The 17,443-nt window shown below is 43.2% G+C and overlaps 1 protein-coding gene across 1 annotated transcript in view; it reads left to right on the top strand.

The window, feature by feature from the left end:
- The window catches only part of alpk2 (alpha-kinase 2), an 87,043-nt gene extending 77,760 nt beyond the window's left edge, over positions 1 to 9,283 (top strand). Inside the window, exon 12 of the mRNA XM_068056919.1 lies at positions 9,010 to 9,283. Within this exon, the coding sequence (XP_067913020.1) occupies positions 9,010 to 9,283 (274 nt within the window). The remainder of the gene's footprint in view (positions 1 to 9,009) is intronic.
- Positions 9,284 to 17,443: the final 8,160 nt, after the last annotated feature.

The raw sequence follows: 17,443 nt of genomic DNA, 5'->3' as shown, positions 1-17,443 counted from the left end.
CTACTACCATCATGGCTGCAGATAACCAGTGTTCAAAGGGGTTTGCAGGGTCTCACAGCAGTCCAGCAATCCGTCCTCCAACAGATTACTAGTATTGCTGAAGTGCCACCCTGTGTGTGTGGCAGTGGCTCGGTGAAGCACGCACCTGCCGGCCTCTCTCAGGATGACAGCATTCACCCTCCCACCACTGCTACTCTCTGCCAGTGCCCTTGCTGTTGCCCTTCAGCCCAAACTGCTGCCACCCGTGCTGAAATGGTACAGTCTGAAGCCAGGCCATCTAAGCCCAGAGCTGCTACAGGTCGTCCTGCAAGGCCATCTGCCGTCTCCTCCAATGAAAGTCAGCAGCCTTCCACCAGCCATGCTGGAGCCACTGGGGTAGTACTGCGTAGGGGCACTAGGACAAACAAAGGCACACAGAAGACCGACACTAAGGAAGTGCAAAAGGGTAATTTGGATGCAATACGGCATGGTTTGATTTATAAATTTGGCTTGGAATGTTTATTTTGTGTTAGCTTTTATTTTTGCATTGTGGTCAAGTGACACTGTGATGTTCAGTAACAGAGGGAATGTAAGGTGTGGGACTGTGAATGGGGAGTTGGGGTTGGGATCCACTCGCACCACAGCTGGATGATCATTCACAGACAGCCCAGCCAGAAAGGGGCTGTGTTGGTTGCATCCTCCCTTTCTGTTCATCCTTCTCCTGCTCCTGAAATGGCCAGGTAGCTGCTCATAAGGGCTGTGCCTTCATGATGAGTTGGTGCAGCATGCAGCAGACCACTACTAATCTTGACACACCTTCTGATTACCGCAGGGCTCCTCTAGAGCAGTCCAGGCAGCGAACATATTGTTTCAGCACCCTAATGGCCTGCTCTATTGCATTTCTTATGGAAGCACGGCTTTCATTGTATGTAAGCTGCCCTCGTGCTCATGGGTTGCACACTGGAGTCACGAGCCATATTGTCAAAGGATAGTCCATGTGGCCCAGAGGGTACCCTCTGGTTTGTCATAGTGCTTCAAATGCAGATGTCACAGCAGACTGCTGCATGATGAAGGCATCCTGACTGCTTTCAAGATAGTAGGTATTGACCTGCATGATATGCTGCCCACGATCGCACACCAGATGCACATTGAGGAAGTGGAATCCCTTTCATTCTGGTACATTTCAAAGTTGGCAGGTGGCTCCTTGAACATCCTGGGTGGATATGGCTGAGAGCCCTTCTCCCCCTCCTCCGCCCTCTTCCAGCAGCTTGTCGTGCTCTGTGTCGCCTTTGCTCATTCTCCCTGTCATGCTGTAGTCCAGGGAATGCTACTGTACCCATGTCTGGGAACAAGTGGTTTTTGCAGAATCCTTGATGTCAGGACAAAGTCCTTCAGCATGTGCTATGTGCTGTGTAAAATTTAGCATCTTTAAAATCTCTAGAAACCACCAAACCTTTCAACAGCCAGTAGAAATCAATCAGCAACTAATCTGTAAGTAGTTGATCCTCCTTGCTGTTGAATATGTGTTTTAGAGATAGCAATAGTTGGAGCGTTGAGCTCCAAAATGACAGCACTAGTCTCAAATCAGCATTACACACTGGTTAACATCATGAACTGCCTACTCTGCAAACTTCCGGAAGATGCATCTTGCGTGCTCTTATGGCCTCACCAAAATGGCAACCACATGACTCGCACCTGAAGAGTGCACACACACCACAAACACCATTTTGGAGCCAAAAAGGTACTTATACCCCAGAAAAACCAGGCACTAAGGAGACGAATTTTGCAGCCATTGATTCAGGAATTCCCTCACTTTCACACAGATTGTCATGATATCTACAGATACACAAACACATGATGGATTGGATGCATGTATGCTGCTGTCGAGGTAAAAATCCAGATGAGCTTAATGCCTCCTATGGAAAGTTGTGAAATTGAATTCAATAGATCTGACAGCAGGAAAAAATGACAATGAAAGCTCCTGGATTGTTATAAAAACCTAACAGATTCACTAATGGGAATCCCCTAATGGGAAAATGGAACCTCCTACCCCTACCTATCCTGGCCTACATGTGGCTCCAGTCCCATACCACACAGTTGACTCTTAATACCCTCAGAAGTGATGAGCAAACCATTCAGTTGTAAAAACAACAGTTTGTAAATAGCAATGGACAATAAATTCCGATTGCTAGTGTTGTCCATATCCTGAGGGAAAAAATTAAATAACTTTGAATTTATTTCAAATATATGCACTTCACCTCGTGATTTTATATGTTTTCATTCTATTTTGTACTATTCAGCCATAGAACGTTTGCGGTTATATGCCAGAATCATTATGCTGATTCAGTTCTCACCAACCCACAATACTGAAGAAGCTCGACTCCATCCAGGACAAAGCAACTTGCTTGATTGGCATCCCACCACTGCCTTAAACATTCACTCCCTCCAACACTAGTGCACAGTGGGAGCAGTGTGTACCATCTACAAGATGCACTGCAACAACTCACCAAGGCTTCTTCAAAGCACCACCACTTGCAAGTCACTCCCCAAGTCACAGACCATCCTGACTTAGAACTATATCACAGTTCTTTCACTGTCGTTGGGTCAAAATCCTGGAACTCCCTCCTTAACAGCACTGTAGGTGTACCTACACCATAAGGACTGCAGCAGTTCAAGAAGATGGCTCACCACCACCTTCTCAAGGGCACGTGGGGATGAGCAATAAATGTTGGCCTTGCCAGCAATGCCTACATCCCACAAACAAATATAAAAAACGCTCCCAATCCCACCCTCATAAGCTGGGTATTGTACTACTGGTAAAGCTTTATTTTAAACCATACAATTTTTATTTGACAAAGGAATTGTAGATGTTCAGTTGATGAAGATTAAATCATGCCCCTGAATGCATAAAGCTTTCAAGGAGCTATACAACTGTAACTCAAAATATTTCACAAAACATGGAACACATACAGATGAAGGAACTACAAATGATTCATGATGTCAAACCACATAATTTGCATATCATTGGTAAAAATAACAAAACTTTGTTTCAACAAAAAATATAGTTATAGCAATTCTTCTTTTCTGGTGTGGAAAGCCACAAGTATGGAATGTAATGACAGGTGTTCAACATATACAACAGTACCCAGCCAGTGGTGTTTTCTCTCCCCAAGATCAGACAGCGACAGTTCAGCCCTGGATCACCCCAGTGTAAATGGAAAATGCGAGCTCCCACTAAAACTAATGAAGCTGCTTTGGGATGCATAAAGTTAACTTTCACCAGAGTGACACAGAAGGAAAGCACTGACAATTGACAGGCCAGGTCTTGACAGTAAAAATAACAAACACCGACCAGATGTAGTATAAGGAACTATGTATTGCTATGTCCATCTTTGTTAAAAAATGAGGAAAGAGACAAATGGGAGGATGCTTTTTACAGATGCTTCCCATAGACTTTATAACAAGGTGGCATAGATTCAGACTGGTGAAAGTTAAACTTAACATTGATTCAGGAAAGAGGAGCCCACAAGGAAACTTCAAATAAATGTTAAAAAAAACTTAACTTACTGCACCTCTTCTGGCCCTCAGGCCTGATAGGGAAGGCATCACTGCTCATTCACTCTGGCCTCAGGTAAAAATTTGCAGTCGGGCCCAATTATGTCATTGGAGCCTAATTTGAATATTTAAAGAAGAACTCCACTGGTTTCTGGCAGGTGAGCTTTCTGCCTACAAATTTAAAATTACAGTTGGCTGGATCAGGTCAGGAAGCAAGTAGCTAAGACCCTTGCTCCATTTTAACTGCCCTCCTTTTTGGTTTCCACTAAGTGAAGGAGTTTATTGTTCCCATGTGTGGTTCTGGTGCATGTCACACATTGTAAGATTCCTCTCGCAGTTTAGTAACTGCTATTCTTCCCCCTTATGTTGAAAACAGTGTGATGTGCAGCACTGTGGTGTTAATTCAGTTGTAGGACTGCATTGCTATCAAGTAAATGAACTGTCATTTAGAAGGAGCTGAGTGATGCAGTAAATTGGAATACCTATGTGCTATATTTCAGAAGAACTTTTTACTGTTTCCAATCTCTGCTACATTTATGGGGGATTGTCAGACCAAGGAGAAACAGAGGGTGATAAACACATTCCCAGAGGGTAAGCTATTTTGTGGAAAATGTTAACACATTTCCCAGCAATCTAATTTACAGCAGCAACCAGAGAACAGGTCGCATGCTTTCTTAGACGGGAATATAAGCGAGGAATTTTGCACTCATTTATTGTTATGTTTTTTTTTGGTTTTTGAATTCTGCTGCTTTTTGGAAAGGAATGGCAGAAATTATAAAAGAAATTGAAGGAATCATTCTCCCAGATAATGCAAAGTGAAAAATCCATTAAAGGCTATTTTGAACTTGTGATGGTCAGGATTTTGCAGTTTCGTCTTGGGGGTGGGGAGCGGGGTCACTGGAAAAAAATAACTGACCTCTTTTGTGCTGAGAAGAATACGAAATGATACAAGTCGGTTTTGCTGGGCCGATTTAAGGGAAGTCCATTTAACTAAGTCACACAGTGACGAAGTACAACAGCGCAATTTAGTGGCAGATGTATGGTACTACCTGAGCAAAATCTCAAGCAAAAAGCCACTTAAAGCTGCACACAAGTTTTCAAGTTACTTCCGACTCATGTGACAGAGAGTGACGTCACAATCAACAGTAGCGAGCAGGGAGAGCCCCTGGGATGAGTAGACAGGGAAGCTTTTAATTTCATTTAAATCAAACATAGCATCAAATGTCACAGGCAAGGTGATGTGTCACGGCTGCAGCATGTAGGAGCTCCTGGATGCCAGTGTGATCCAGCACGAACGCGTTCGCAGTAAGTGTTTGCGGCTCAAAGAGCTTTGGCTCAGAGTCATTGAACTGGAGTCCGAGCTGCAGACACATCAGGGAGGGGGAAAGTTACCTAGACATTTTGTACCAGGAGGAGGTCACAGCCCTTAGGATAGGGTCTTCTGATTTGGTGAGTGGTCAGGGACAGGAGAGTGTGGCTGCAGCTGAGGCAGGTAAGGGGACCCAGAAGGCTGGAGTGCCTTTGCGATTGTCTAACAGGTTTGAGGTTCTTTCAGGTTGTTTGGATGAGAGTGGAGGCTGCAGGGTGGATGAGCAACCTGACCATGGCACTATGGTACAGGAAGCCATTCAAGTGGAGGGAGAAAAAAAGAATGTAGTGATAGTAGGGGACGGTATAGTTAGGGGGTTAGACACTGTTCTCTGCAGCAAAAAGTGAGAGTCCAGACGGCTGTGTTGCCTGCCCGGTGCCAGGGTTCGGGACATCTGCTCAGGGCTGGAGAGGAACTTACAGTGGGAGGGGGAGGATCCAGTCGTCATGGTCCAACACAATAGGCAGGACAGGGAAATAGGTTCTGCATAGTCAGTATGAGGAACTAGGCATCAAATTAAGAAGCAGAACCTCAAAGGTAATAAACTAGACATTAATCCTGAGCCATGTGCAAATTGGCATAGGGCAGATAAGATTAGAGAAATTAATGCGTGGCTCAAAGACTGGCGTGGTAGAAGTGGGTTCTGGTTCGTGGGGCACTGGCACCAGTACTGGGGAAAGTGGTGGCTGTACCGTTGGGACAGTCTACAACTGAACTGTGCTGGGGCCGGTGTTCTAGCAAGCCACATAACTCGGGAGGTAGAGAGGGTTTTAAACTGAATAATGGGGGCAAGGGATCAAATTTGGGAAGATATGGTAAATCAAGGAGTAGAGACAAGGCAAGAGAGAAAGTATTAAGATAGGAAATGATAAACAGACTGTGACAGGAAGGGACAGAGCATACAAACCTAAGAGTAAATCAACAGATAAGGTTAGAAGTTACAAAAATAATAAAAGGACAAAACTTAAGGCTTTATCTGAATGCACACAGCATTCGAAACAAAACAAATGAGCTGAGAGTGCTAATAGAAATAAATAAGTACGATCTGATAGCCATTACAGAGACATCGCTGCAGGACGACATAGATTGGGACCTGAATATTGAGGGGTACATGGCATTTAGGAAGGACAGGAAGCTAGGAAAAGGTGGAGGGGTAGCTCTGTTAATTAATGATGGTATTAGCGCAATGGAGAGGGATGACCTAAGTTCAGGAGACCAGGATGTAAATGCAGTTTGGGTAGAGATGAGAAATTATAAAGGCAAGAAGTCACTTGGGGGAGTGGTATACAGGCTACCTAACATTAACCACACTGTAGGACGGGGTATAAAGGAAGAAGTAATGGCAGCTTGTCAGAAAGGTGCAGCGATAATTATGTGGGATTTTAACCTACATATAGACTGGAAAAATCAGATGGGCAGAGGTAGCCTAGGTGAGGAGTACATGGAATGTTTTCGAGATAATTTCTCGGAACAATATGTTCTGGAGCCAATCACAGAGCAGGCTATACTAGACCTGGTATGGTGCAATGAGATAGGATTAATTCATGACCTCATAGTTAAGGTGCCCCTAGGTATGGTTGAATTTTACATTCAGTTTGAGGGAGAGAAGAGTGGGTCCAAGACTAGTATTTTAAACTTAAGTAAAGACAATTATGAGAGCATGAAAGCAGAGCTAGCTAAAGTGAACTGACAAATCAGGTTAAGGAATAGGTCAATAGAGTTGCAGTAGCAGACGTTTAAGGGGACATTTCAGAATACACAGAATAGATACATTTTAATGAGAAAGAAAAATTTCAAGGGTGGGACTCGCCATCCATGGTTAACTAAAACAGTTAAAGATAGTATCAAACTTAAAGAAAAAGCCTATAATTGCACAAAGATGGGAGACAGGTCAGAAGATTGGACAGAATATAAAAAAACAGCAAAGAATGACTAAAAGATTGATAAGGAAGGTAAAATTAGAGTACAAGAGAAAGCTAGCTAGAAATGTAAAGAAAGATAGTAAGAGTTTCTGTAGATATTTTAGAAAGAGAAGAGTTAATAAGTGAGCGTTAGTCCTATAGAAAGTGAGTCAGGGGAATTAATAATGGATAATAAGGAGATGGCAGATGAATTGAACAGATATTTTGCATCAGTCTTCATTATTGAGGATACCAGTAACATCCCAGTATTAGCTGTAAGTCAGGAAATGGAAGATAAGGAGGAACTCAAGAAAATTACAATCACCAGGGAAGTGGTACTGAACAAATTGTTGGAGCTGCGGGCTGACAAGTCCCTGGGTCCTGATGGACTTCATCCTAGGGTGTTCAAAGAAGTGGCTAGTGAGATGGTTGATGCGTTAATTTTAATTTTCCAAAATTCCCTGGATTCGGGGAAGGTTCCGTTAGATTGGAAAATAGCGAATGTAACTCCTTTATTCAAAAAGGGAGGGCCACAGAAAGCAGGAAACTACAGGCCAGTTAGCTTAACATCTCTCTGAGGGAAGATGTTAGAAGCTATTATTAAAGACGTTATAGCAGGGCATTTAGAAAAGTTGAAGGTAATCAGGCAGAGTCAACATGGTTTTGTGAAAGGGAAATCATGTTTAACCAATTTATTGGCGTTCTATGAGGGAGTTACATGTGCTGTGGATAAAGGGGAACCGGTGGATGTATTGTACTTAGATTTCCAGAAGGCATTTGATAAGGTGCCACATCAAAGGTTTTTGCAGAAAATAAAAGCTCATGGTGTAGGGGGTAACATATTGGCATGGATAGAAGATAGGCTAGCTAACAGGAAACAGAGAGTAGGCATAAATGGTCCATTTTCTGGTTGGCAAGATGTAATGAGTGGTGTACCATGGGGACCTGTGCTGGGGCCTCAACTTTTTACAATTTATATAAATGACTTAGATGAAGGGACAAAAGGTATGGTTGCTAAATTTGCTGATGACACCAAGATAGGAAAGTAACTTGTGAAGATGACAGAAGGGGGCTAAAAAGGGATATAGATATGTTAAGTGAATGGGCAGTGACCTGGCAAATGGAGTATAATGTGGGAAATTGTGAAATTATCCACTTTGGAAGGAAGAATAAAAAAGAAGCATATTATCTAAATGGTGAGAGATTGCAGAGCTCTGAGATGCAGAGGGATTCTGGTGTCCTAGTGCATGAATCGCAAAAGGTTAGTATGCAGGTACAGCACGTAATTAGGAAAACGAATAGAATGTTATCATTTATCGCAAGGGGAATTGAAAACAGAAGTATGGAGGTTATGCTTCAATATTACAGGGCATTGGTGAGACCACATCTGGAGTACTGTGTACAGTACTGGCCTCCTTATTTAAGGAAGGATGTAAATGCGATGGAGGCAGTACAGAGAAGGTTTACTAGACTAATACCTGGAATGACGGGCTGTCTTACGAGGAATGATTGGACAGGCTAGGCTTGTATCCGCTGGAATTTAGAAGAGTAAGAGGCGACTTGATTGAAACATATAAGATCCTGAGGGGTCTTGAAGGGTGGATGTGGAAAGGATGTTTCCCTTGAGGGAGAATCTAGAACTAGGGGTCGCTGTTTAAAAGTAAGGGGTGAGGAGCAATTTTTTCTCGCGGAGGGTTGTGAGTCTTCGGAATTCTCTTCCTCAAAAGGCGGTGGAAACAGAGTCTTTGAATATTTTTAAGGCAGAGGTAGATAGATTCTTGATAAGCAAGGGGGTGGAAGATTATCAGGGTAGGTGGAAATGTGTAGTAATCAATTCAGCCATGAACTTATTGAATGGCGGAACAGGCTCGAAGGGCCAAGTGGCCTACTCCTGGTCCTAATTCATATGTTAGTATGTTCATTTTTATAAAGTCAAAATCTGTACGGTTCAGTTTCACAAGCCATTTTACCAGCCAAGCCATTGATGGAGTTAACAATTAGCTTTTTCAAAGAAAACTTAATGCATGGAGCATGTCAAAGGGTAAGTTATTGACAAAGAATTATCTGCTCCTTTAGCTCAAATTTAAGGTGAGTACACAGAAGCTACGCCACTAAAAAGTTGGCCTGTTCATGGCTGCATAAGTTAGGGGGCCATAGTCAAGGTTGGTCAGTTGTATATCTAATCTCCTGTTTATTCTCTTCCAGATACAAAGGATTTAAAGGGAACTGCTCCATTTCCTTTATTGATCAGTTCAAAGCTCTCCATCAGTGTAATATGTACTGTAAAATGATGGGTTTGAAATCTCTGAAAGTCTCTCAACATAAGCCCAAGAGGAATCCCCCAATGAAGACCCAAGCGTCACAACCAATCCCACGTTCAACAAAGAAACTGCCACTGAGTCCACGGAGCACAAGAAGAAGCTTTACCTCTCAGGCAAAGAGCATATCTGGAGACAAAACTTTACAGAAACATGTATAAGCCCTTGAGACATTCATTTCTGCTGCCGTATGAGCCCTGTATCTTATTTGTGTTGGTTATATTGACTCACTTTGTCAATCGTGAAGCTTTTTGTCAAACTTATCAATGCAAGTGAAAAGAAAAAAGGGTAAATTCATCGATCCCATACACCCAGTAGGGAGCTAAACTTGAAGGGAGCACAGGTCAAAGAAACTGCACTACTCCATTGTAGCTGTATCTAGGATCCACGCTCCCTTCGAGCTTCACTCCCATTGGGAGCACAAGATCAGTAAATGTACCCCCTCTAGTTCTAAAGTGTAATAGCTTCAGTGGTAGAGATGTATGTTAGAAAAGTACTGTAATCTGAATAGAAGCATGATGAAGTTCCTTATTACCTGTATGGTATTTGATAAGCAATTATTCTCTCAAGTCAAGTCTCCAACCTCTCATTTCATTGCTACTTGTCTTGCACAATTTATGGTTTCTACTATGGTCAGTGCACTGCTGAACTTTGTTTCCCTACTCCTTCAAGCTCTAATATGCCATACTACACACTGCGCTGGCACCCAGCATCCTCCTTGCATTGAACTAAAGATTACCGCTGGAGTACCATCTTATATTTTTTCCTCAAAATGCTGGAACTCCTCCTTCCCTCAGCCTTTCTGTCCTTCTACTTATTTTAAAATCCCAAACTTGGTTTCATCTAATTATTACTTCTTGATTTATCTTCTCTCCTATTTTTACTCAGCCTTATCTAAAAATAAATGGCAAAACCAACTCTACCTGTGACTTAGTTTTAAATCAATGGAACCTAATTGTGAGGTTCTCAGTCCATTTAAATAGTGGTGTCCTCCAGCAGCATATATAAGGTGAAAAGAAACTCAGCTTATGATAAAATCTTTGTTATGTATATGGTAGAGCTTTTCTTTTCATTTATTTGAGTTTATTTTCATTTGTTTGGAAAATCCCATGTTAAAGTCCAAGATACAGGGATAGTGTGATGCTGTGCATTAGTCACTGGACATGTGGTCAATTTTCACATGGAAGCCAATCAAATCCAGCTCTACCATACCATCACTTTCCTCCACTGTTTATCTAACATCCAGCCTTGGATATGCCATAACTTCCTCAACATCAGGAAGACTGAAGCCACCGTTTTCAGCCCTCTTCAGAAACTTCACCTTCCCTCGGCTAAACCAGACCCAACACAACTTTGGTGTCCTGTTGTTCCTGAGCTGAGCTTTACATCATTTTTTTTTATCACCAAGACTGCTTACCTTCCACCTTCACATCATTGCCCATCTCTTCCCATTCCTCATCATTTCTGCCACTGATACCCTTATACATTCCATCATCTGTGCCCCCTAGTTCTAGACCCGTCTGCCAGAAACATAGCCTCTCAGCATCTACTCTGTCAAGCCCGCTCAGAATCTTATATGTTTCAATGAGCTCACCTCTCATTCTTCTAAACTCCAGAATGTATAGGCCTAATGTATTCAATCTTGTCTCATAGGACAATTTTCTCATCCCAGGAATCTATTTATTGAAGCTTCACGCACTGCTCCCCTCTAAGGTAAGTACTTCCTTAGATATGGAGATTAAAACTGTATGCATTACTCCAGATGTAGTCTCACAAAAGCCCTGTACCATTGCTGCAAGATTTCCTTACTCTTGTACTCCAACTCCCATGCTGAACCACAAGGTTACAGATTGTGGTTGATTACAATTCTGCTGCTGATGGCCCGCGGCAGCTCATGGTTGACCAGTTTTAAGCTCCTAGATCTGTTCTGAATCTATTCCAATTAGCACGATGATAGTCCCACACAATACAATGGAGGATGTCCTCAGTATGAAAACAGGGTCTTTGTCTCCAAAAGGATTGTGAGATGATCATTCCTGCCAAAACTGTTATGGACTGAGGCGTTGGCAATAGTAAATTGGGGATGGCAACATGTAGTAGGTTTTTCCCTCATGTTGGTTCTCTTACAACCTACCACAGGCCCAGTCTGGCAGTGTGTCCTTCAGGACTCAGCCAACTAGGCTACTGAGCCACTCTTGGTGATGGACATTGAAGTCCGCACCCAGTGTACTTTCTGTGCCCTTGCTTCTTCCAAGTCATGTTCAACATAAAGGATTATTGAGCCATCAACTGAGGGAGGGTCGTAGGTAGTAATCAGCAGGAGGTTTCCTTGACAATTTTTGATGGGATCCAGAGTCAATGTTGAGGACTCCCAGGGCCACTCCCCCCAAACTATATAGCACTGTGCCGCTACCTCCAGCCGGTCTGTCCTGCTGGTGGAACAGGACTGGTGATGGAGGAGTCTGGGAACTTGTTTGAAAGGTAGTATTCAATGAGTCATAGAGTCATTTACGGCACAGAAGGAGCCCATTTAGCCCATCAAGTCTGTTTCGGCTCACCGCAGAATAATCCAGTCATTCCCACTCCCCTGCTTGATCCCCATTGCCCTGCAAGTTTATTTCTTTCAAGGGGCAATCCAATTTCCTTTTGAAATCATTGATTGTCTCTGCTTCCACCACCCTGTGGGCAGTGAGTTCCAGGGTATAACTATGTCAGGCTGTTGCTTGACTAGTCTGTGGGACAGCTCTCCCAATTTTGGCACAAGTCCCCAGATGTCAGTGAGGAGGACGTTGCAGGTTTGACTAGGCTGGGTGTTCTTTTCATGTCCGGTGTCTAGTTCAATGCCGAGTGGTAAACCAGTTTTATTCTTCTTATAGTTTGATCTAGTGGTTTGGCTTGCAAAGCCATTTCAGAGGGCAGTTAAGCGTCAACCATATTGCTGTGGGTCTACATATAAGCTGGACTGGGTAAGGATGGCAAATTTTCTACCCTAAAGGATATTAGTGAACCAGATGGATTCTTAATGCAATCTGGTAGTTTCATGGTCACCATTACTAATGCTAGCTTTTTATTACATATTAATTAACTTAAATACCCCAGCTTGGGATTGAAACTCATGTCTCTGGATCATTAGCCCAGGCCTCTGGTTACTAATCAAATACCATAACCACTACAATACCATACCCTAGTTTGGACAGTCACAGCTGTAAAATCTTCCAGGAACAATGGAATTTGTTGATGTTTTTAAGATTGGTAACCTGATGCAGTTTTATTAATATGACAGAAAAGTGGATTTCTCACAAAGAATAAACCTTTTTAATAAGAGTGTCTAGTCCTCCACCTCTGAGTAAACTGATTTAAAATCACTGAAAATGACTTTAAATAAAACTATACTGAATCATGTACTAGCTTCACAGTGTACAGAGGTACTTTCTTAGTAAATTAAATATTTTTTAATATTTACAGATTTTTAAAAGCATACCTACTAGTGCCTTCAAGTCTAAAAATCGAGTTCAATTTAAAGAGCCTCCTCAAACAGGTGCAGTCAGCGGAAACTCACCATCCCCATGAATTTGATCTGGCAGGGTGACCAATTTTGTGTGTGGGCCCAGGTTCGGTGAAAATTTTAAACCAGCATCAAAGATCAGAGAAAATTGATTTATGCTTGATGCAGCTTACATTTAAAACTCCCCAATCTTTTGCACTGGTTCAGCTGCTTTCACCAATTTTGCACTGATAATACTACATCAAACTAATGGAAACTCTACCCGAAGAGGACCAAAATTGGCCTGGACAAGTTCAGTATAACTTATTCTGTCACATAATCTAATGTCCACTAGATGCAACATTGTACCCAATTTGCCTTATTAATAACTGGTTCAAATAAAATCATAAAGCAGTGCTGCACAGAAGGAGGCTATTTGGCCTGTGCCAGCTCACTGAATGAACTATCTGCTTAGTCCCATTCCACAGCCTTTTCCTCACACCCTCTTCAATTTGTCTTTTCAAATACTTATTGGTTTATCCTTTGAAAGATATTATGGATTCTGCAACCACAATGTTGTGGGTGTAAATTTCATGTCCTAACAACTATGTCATCTTAAGAGAGGCAGCAAATGAATGAGTGGTGCTTCATTGCAGAACATGGAGGAGACAGTAATCAGTGTTCTTCCAGACAGTTCCCACACTAATAGCAGCTAGTTACAATGGGATGTTAGCTGAGGTCAGGGGTAAGCTTTCCAATCTGTTCTGCAGCTAGGAATGCTACATGGTATGGGCAGAATATGAAAGGAGACAACATTTTTCACTCATAAAAGCAAGGATATTTATTAATTTGATGTTTATTTCAATATTGGGGAAAGGTGAGGAAAGGAAACAATGAGTTTCAGCCAGAGAAGAAGATCCAACCTTTGGGAAAACAAGTTAGCAAGATTCTCCACACCTGCTGTACCCCATGATTTCCATATAATTCTGATGTGTATCAAGCTTCTGGTATGTGTGTGACCTACTGAGATATCTGCTACTTACTTGCATATGTGGACCCTGGAAGTAGATATGAGGCCCAGTGCTACTCTTGGACACAGTAGTTGTTTCGTCTTTATGTTGTTTCTGGTTCCCAGATGTTGGAAAGAATTACACTTTAATCTTGGAAAAGGCTGGAGTCAGTCTTGTTTATTTCAGCACTCTGTTTTATGCTGTAGAACCTGGTTGAACTGGTTCCTGTGTTACATATAACATAACTCCCCAGTACAGCCATGAATGAGGCCCCCCACTGGAACACTTACACATAACAACTACTTCCTAGCTAATTAGTTCCTAACACTTTACAGATAGTATAACAATCTATACATATATAACAGTAATGGGCACAGTGGCGCAGTGGTTAGCACCGCAGCCTCACAGCTCCAGGGACCCGGGTTCGATTCCAGGTACTGCCTGTGTGGAGTTTGCAAGTTCTCCCTGTGTCTGCGTGGGTTTTCTCCGGGTGCTCCGGTTTCCTCCCACAAGCCAAAAGACTTGCAGGTTGATAGGTAAATTGGCCATTATAAATTGTCACTAGTATAGGTAGGTGGTAGGGAAATATAGGGACAGGTGGGGATGTTTGGTAGGAATATGGGATTAGTGTAGGATTAGTATAAATGGGTGGTTGATGTTCGGCACAGACTCGGTGGGCCGAAGGGCCTGTTTCAGTGCTGTATCTCTAATCTAATCTAATAAATAGGAGATGCACAGATATGAATATGTGAGATCCACTGCTATGTCTGTTACAAATTTTGTGGCTGTGCCAGAGTTAAGCATCTCTGATCGCTCTTGCAAACAGTCTTTGAATACCTAATAATCAAGAATGTACTTTTACTGCCCAATGATTGTGCGAGCTGGGGATCTACACCAAGAAGAAACTTTGTTACATGTACTGGATTCCATGGTTTTACACGCGCCACCATCGTGATTCTGCTACTTTCTGGAAGGTAAACTAAGAAGATCTCTAGTGAGATTAGGCCAATTCTAAACCAACCAGTGAGTTTATTTCACTTTAAATGCACGACTGAACAGAATACAGTCTCTCAGCAAGTTTTACTCATTCCCAGTCACTCCTTGTAACGTCAATCACACTTTGTTAGTATTGCTGACAGACTAGCATGTGTAGAAAAAATTCTCTACCACTTTCACATTGACTCAAAAACTTCTGCAGATTTCACTCCCCAGTGAAGAGAGCTAAAATATTAACCCCTACCCCCTACTCCTACTCTCTGTATTGAGGATTGGTTTGTTGAGATACAAATCAAAACTGTCACTTTTCTCATAGTTTGGAGGCCATGGCAACTACATTGCCTATTTTGATAGGACTGTTGCTGTACTCAATGAATTCAAGTTAATGTTACATCTTTAGGAAGGATTTGATGCATCTTAATGTCTCAAGCTGATATGGTATTACAAATATATATATTTCTACTAACTTCATCTCTTCTTTTGGGCCTCCTTATCTCGAGAGACAATGGATACGCGCCTGGAGGTGGTCAGTGGTTTGTGAAGCAGCGCCTGGAGTGGCTATAAAGGCCAATTCTGGAGTGACAGGCTCTTCCACAGGTGCTGCAGAGAAATTTGTTTGTTGGGGCTGTTGCACAGTTGGCTCTCCCCTTGCGCCTCTGTCTTTTTTCCTGCCAACTACTAAGTCTCTTCGACTCGCCACAATTTAGCCCTGTCTTTATGGCTGCCCGCCAGCTCTGGCGAATGCTGGCAACTGACTCCCACGACTTGTGATCAATGTCACACGATTTCATGTCGCGTTTGCAGACGTCTTTATAACGGAGACATGGACGGCCGGTGGGTCTGATACCAGTGGCGAGCTCGCTGTACAATGTGTCTTTGGGGATCCTGCCATCTTCCATGCGGCTCACTAACTTCATCAGATACACAAATAATCAATATCTCAGATTACATATTTTATGCCGGAATATACACTCAATTTAATTTCATAGCAACATCAAAATATTAATTAACCAGAAAATCCCTGCTGGGGCAAATGATAAGTCTCAAAAGCATGACATTTAAATGGAACAGTAAAAGGAAATTTATGATAAAGGTTAGGTTAATAATACAATAGAGAATCACAGAACATGCAAAGGAGAACTGAAAAAGGAGCAAAGAGAATGGATGAGAACAGAGTCACAGGTAACTTAAAAGGAAACATGAAGGCCGGAATTTTACCTGCACAAAATGGGCGTCCTCCGAGGCAGCCGAGGCGAAAAATGGCGGGCGATAACATCAGATTGGGTCTTTGACGTCATAACGCCCAATCCCCATTTTACGTCGGTCAGACGGCAGGCAAAATCAAGGTGCCATTCGCTGTCCACTTTGCAGCAATTAAGGGCCAATTGGGGTAGTTTAAAATCCAATTGACAGCCATTTTACATCGGCTGTCACATTTTACAACTGTCAACCAAGTCGAAGGGGGAGTCGGAAACCCGGCAGCTTTAAAAGAGCGGCAACCAGTGTGTCTGTGAATGAGTTGGAGGTAGTGGTTTTTATATTATTCTGTGATAGATTTGTACACTGTTTTGAAGTTTGGGGTTGTTTCTGCTGGTTCACCAGGGTTCACCTGAGTGTTAGTTACTCCTGGTCAGACCACAGCAGCGCTGATTTATTCTGTGTAGGAGGGGGGTTGTGAGTACCTGTCCTTGCAGCAGGCTGTAAATACCTGTCCTCATAACATCTCTGGGACATTGCAGCCATGGGAATTGTCCACTCCGGAGGCGGCTCATCTACTGAGGAAGACCGCGCCACAAGGAAGGACAGGAAGACAACTGGCCAGGGAAATCAGCGACCTGCTGGCTAACTGCAGCCTGGTAATGGGGGAGGGGCAGAAGGTCACAGAGTGCGTTGGGAGCAAACACCTGTGAGGAGACTAACCTACCCAGCAGGCAGGGCCTACCGCCCGCATTTGAACTTTCTGCAAATGTCAGAGGTGGAGTTGGAGGGGTGACATGATAGAGGTTTACAAAGTTATGAGTGGCATGGACAGCGTGGATAGTCAGAAGCTTTTTCCCAGGGTGGAAGAGTCAGTTACTCGGGGACATAGGTTTAAGGTGCGAGGGGCAACGTTTCGAGGCGATGTGCGAGGCAATTTTTAAAACAGAGGGTGGTGAGTGCCTGGAACTTGCTGCCAGGGGAGGTGGTGGAAGCACATACGACAGCGACGTTTAAGAGACATCTTGACAAATACATGAATAGGAAGGGAATAGAGGGATATGGGGCCCAGAAGTGCAGAAGGTGTTAGTTTAGGCAGGCATCAAGATCGGCGCAGGCTTGGAGGGCCGAATGGCCTGTTCCTGGGCTGTACTGTTCTTTGTTCTTTTTGTCAGAGCCCCTGTGCCGAAGAAGACTGTGCCTGTCCCAAGAGACTGTCACATCTCTGTGTGAACTGCTGGCAGCGGAGGTCACTTCCAACTGCATGGGTGGCCTTCCAATGCTGGTGGCACTGAAACTAACAGTTACTCTAAACCTCTACACATCAGGCTCCTTCCAGGCTTCATCAGGAGACATCAGGAGTCTCACAGTCATCAGGGCATCACTGCTTAAGATTGTAACTGATGCCATTTTCAGATGTGCCAACCAGTTCATCAAGATCCAGATGGACGCCGGCAGTCAGGCCGATACAGCCAGAGGCTTCAGTGCCATCGCTAGGTTCCCCATGGTCCAAGGCGTAATTGACAGCACACATGTGGCCATTAGAGCACCTACAGGTCAGTCAGGGGCCTTCATTCATTGAAAGGGTTCTCACTCAACTTGTCTGTGACCATGACCCAGGGTGACTAAAACTA

Source organism: Heterodontus francisci, chromosome 1 (genome assembly GCF_036365525.1).
Source record: "Heterodontus francisci isolate sHetFra1 chromosome 1, sHetFra1.hap1, whole genome shotgun sequence".
Taxonomy (NCBI): Eukaryota; Metazoa; Chordata; class Chondrichthyes; order Heterodontiformes; family Heterodontidae; genus Heterodontus; species Heterodontus francisci.
The sequence above is the reverse complement of the archived record's forward strand: the minus strand, read 5'-3'. Positions and strand labels throughout refer to the sequence as shown.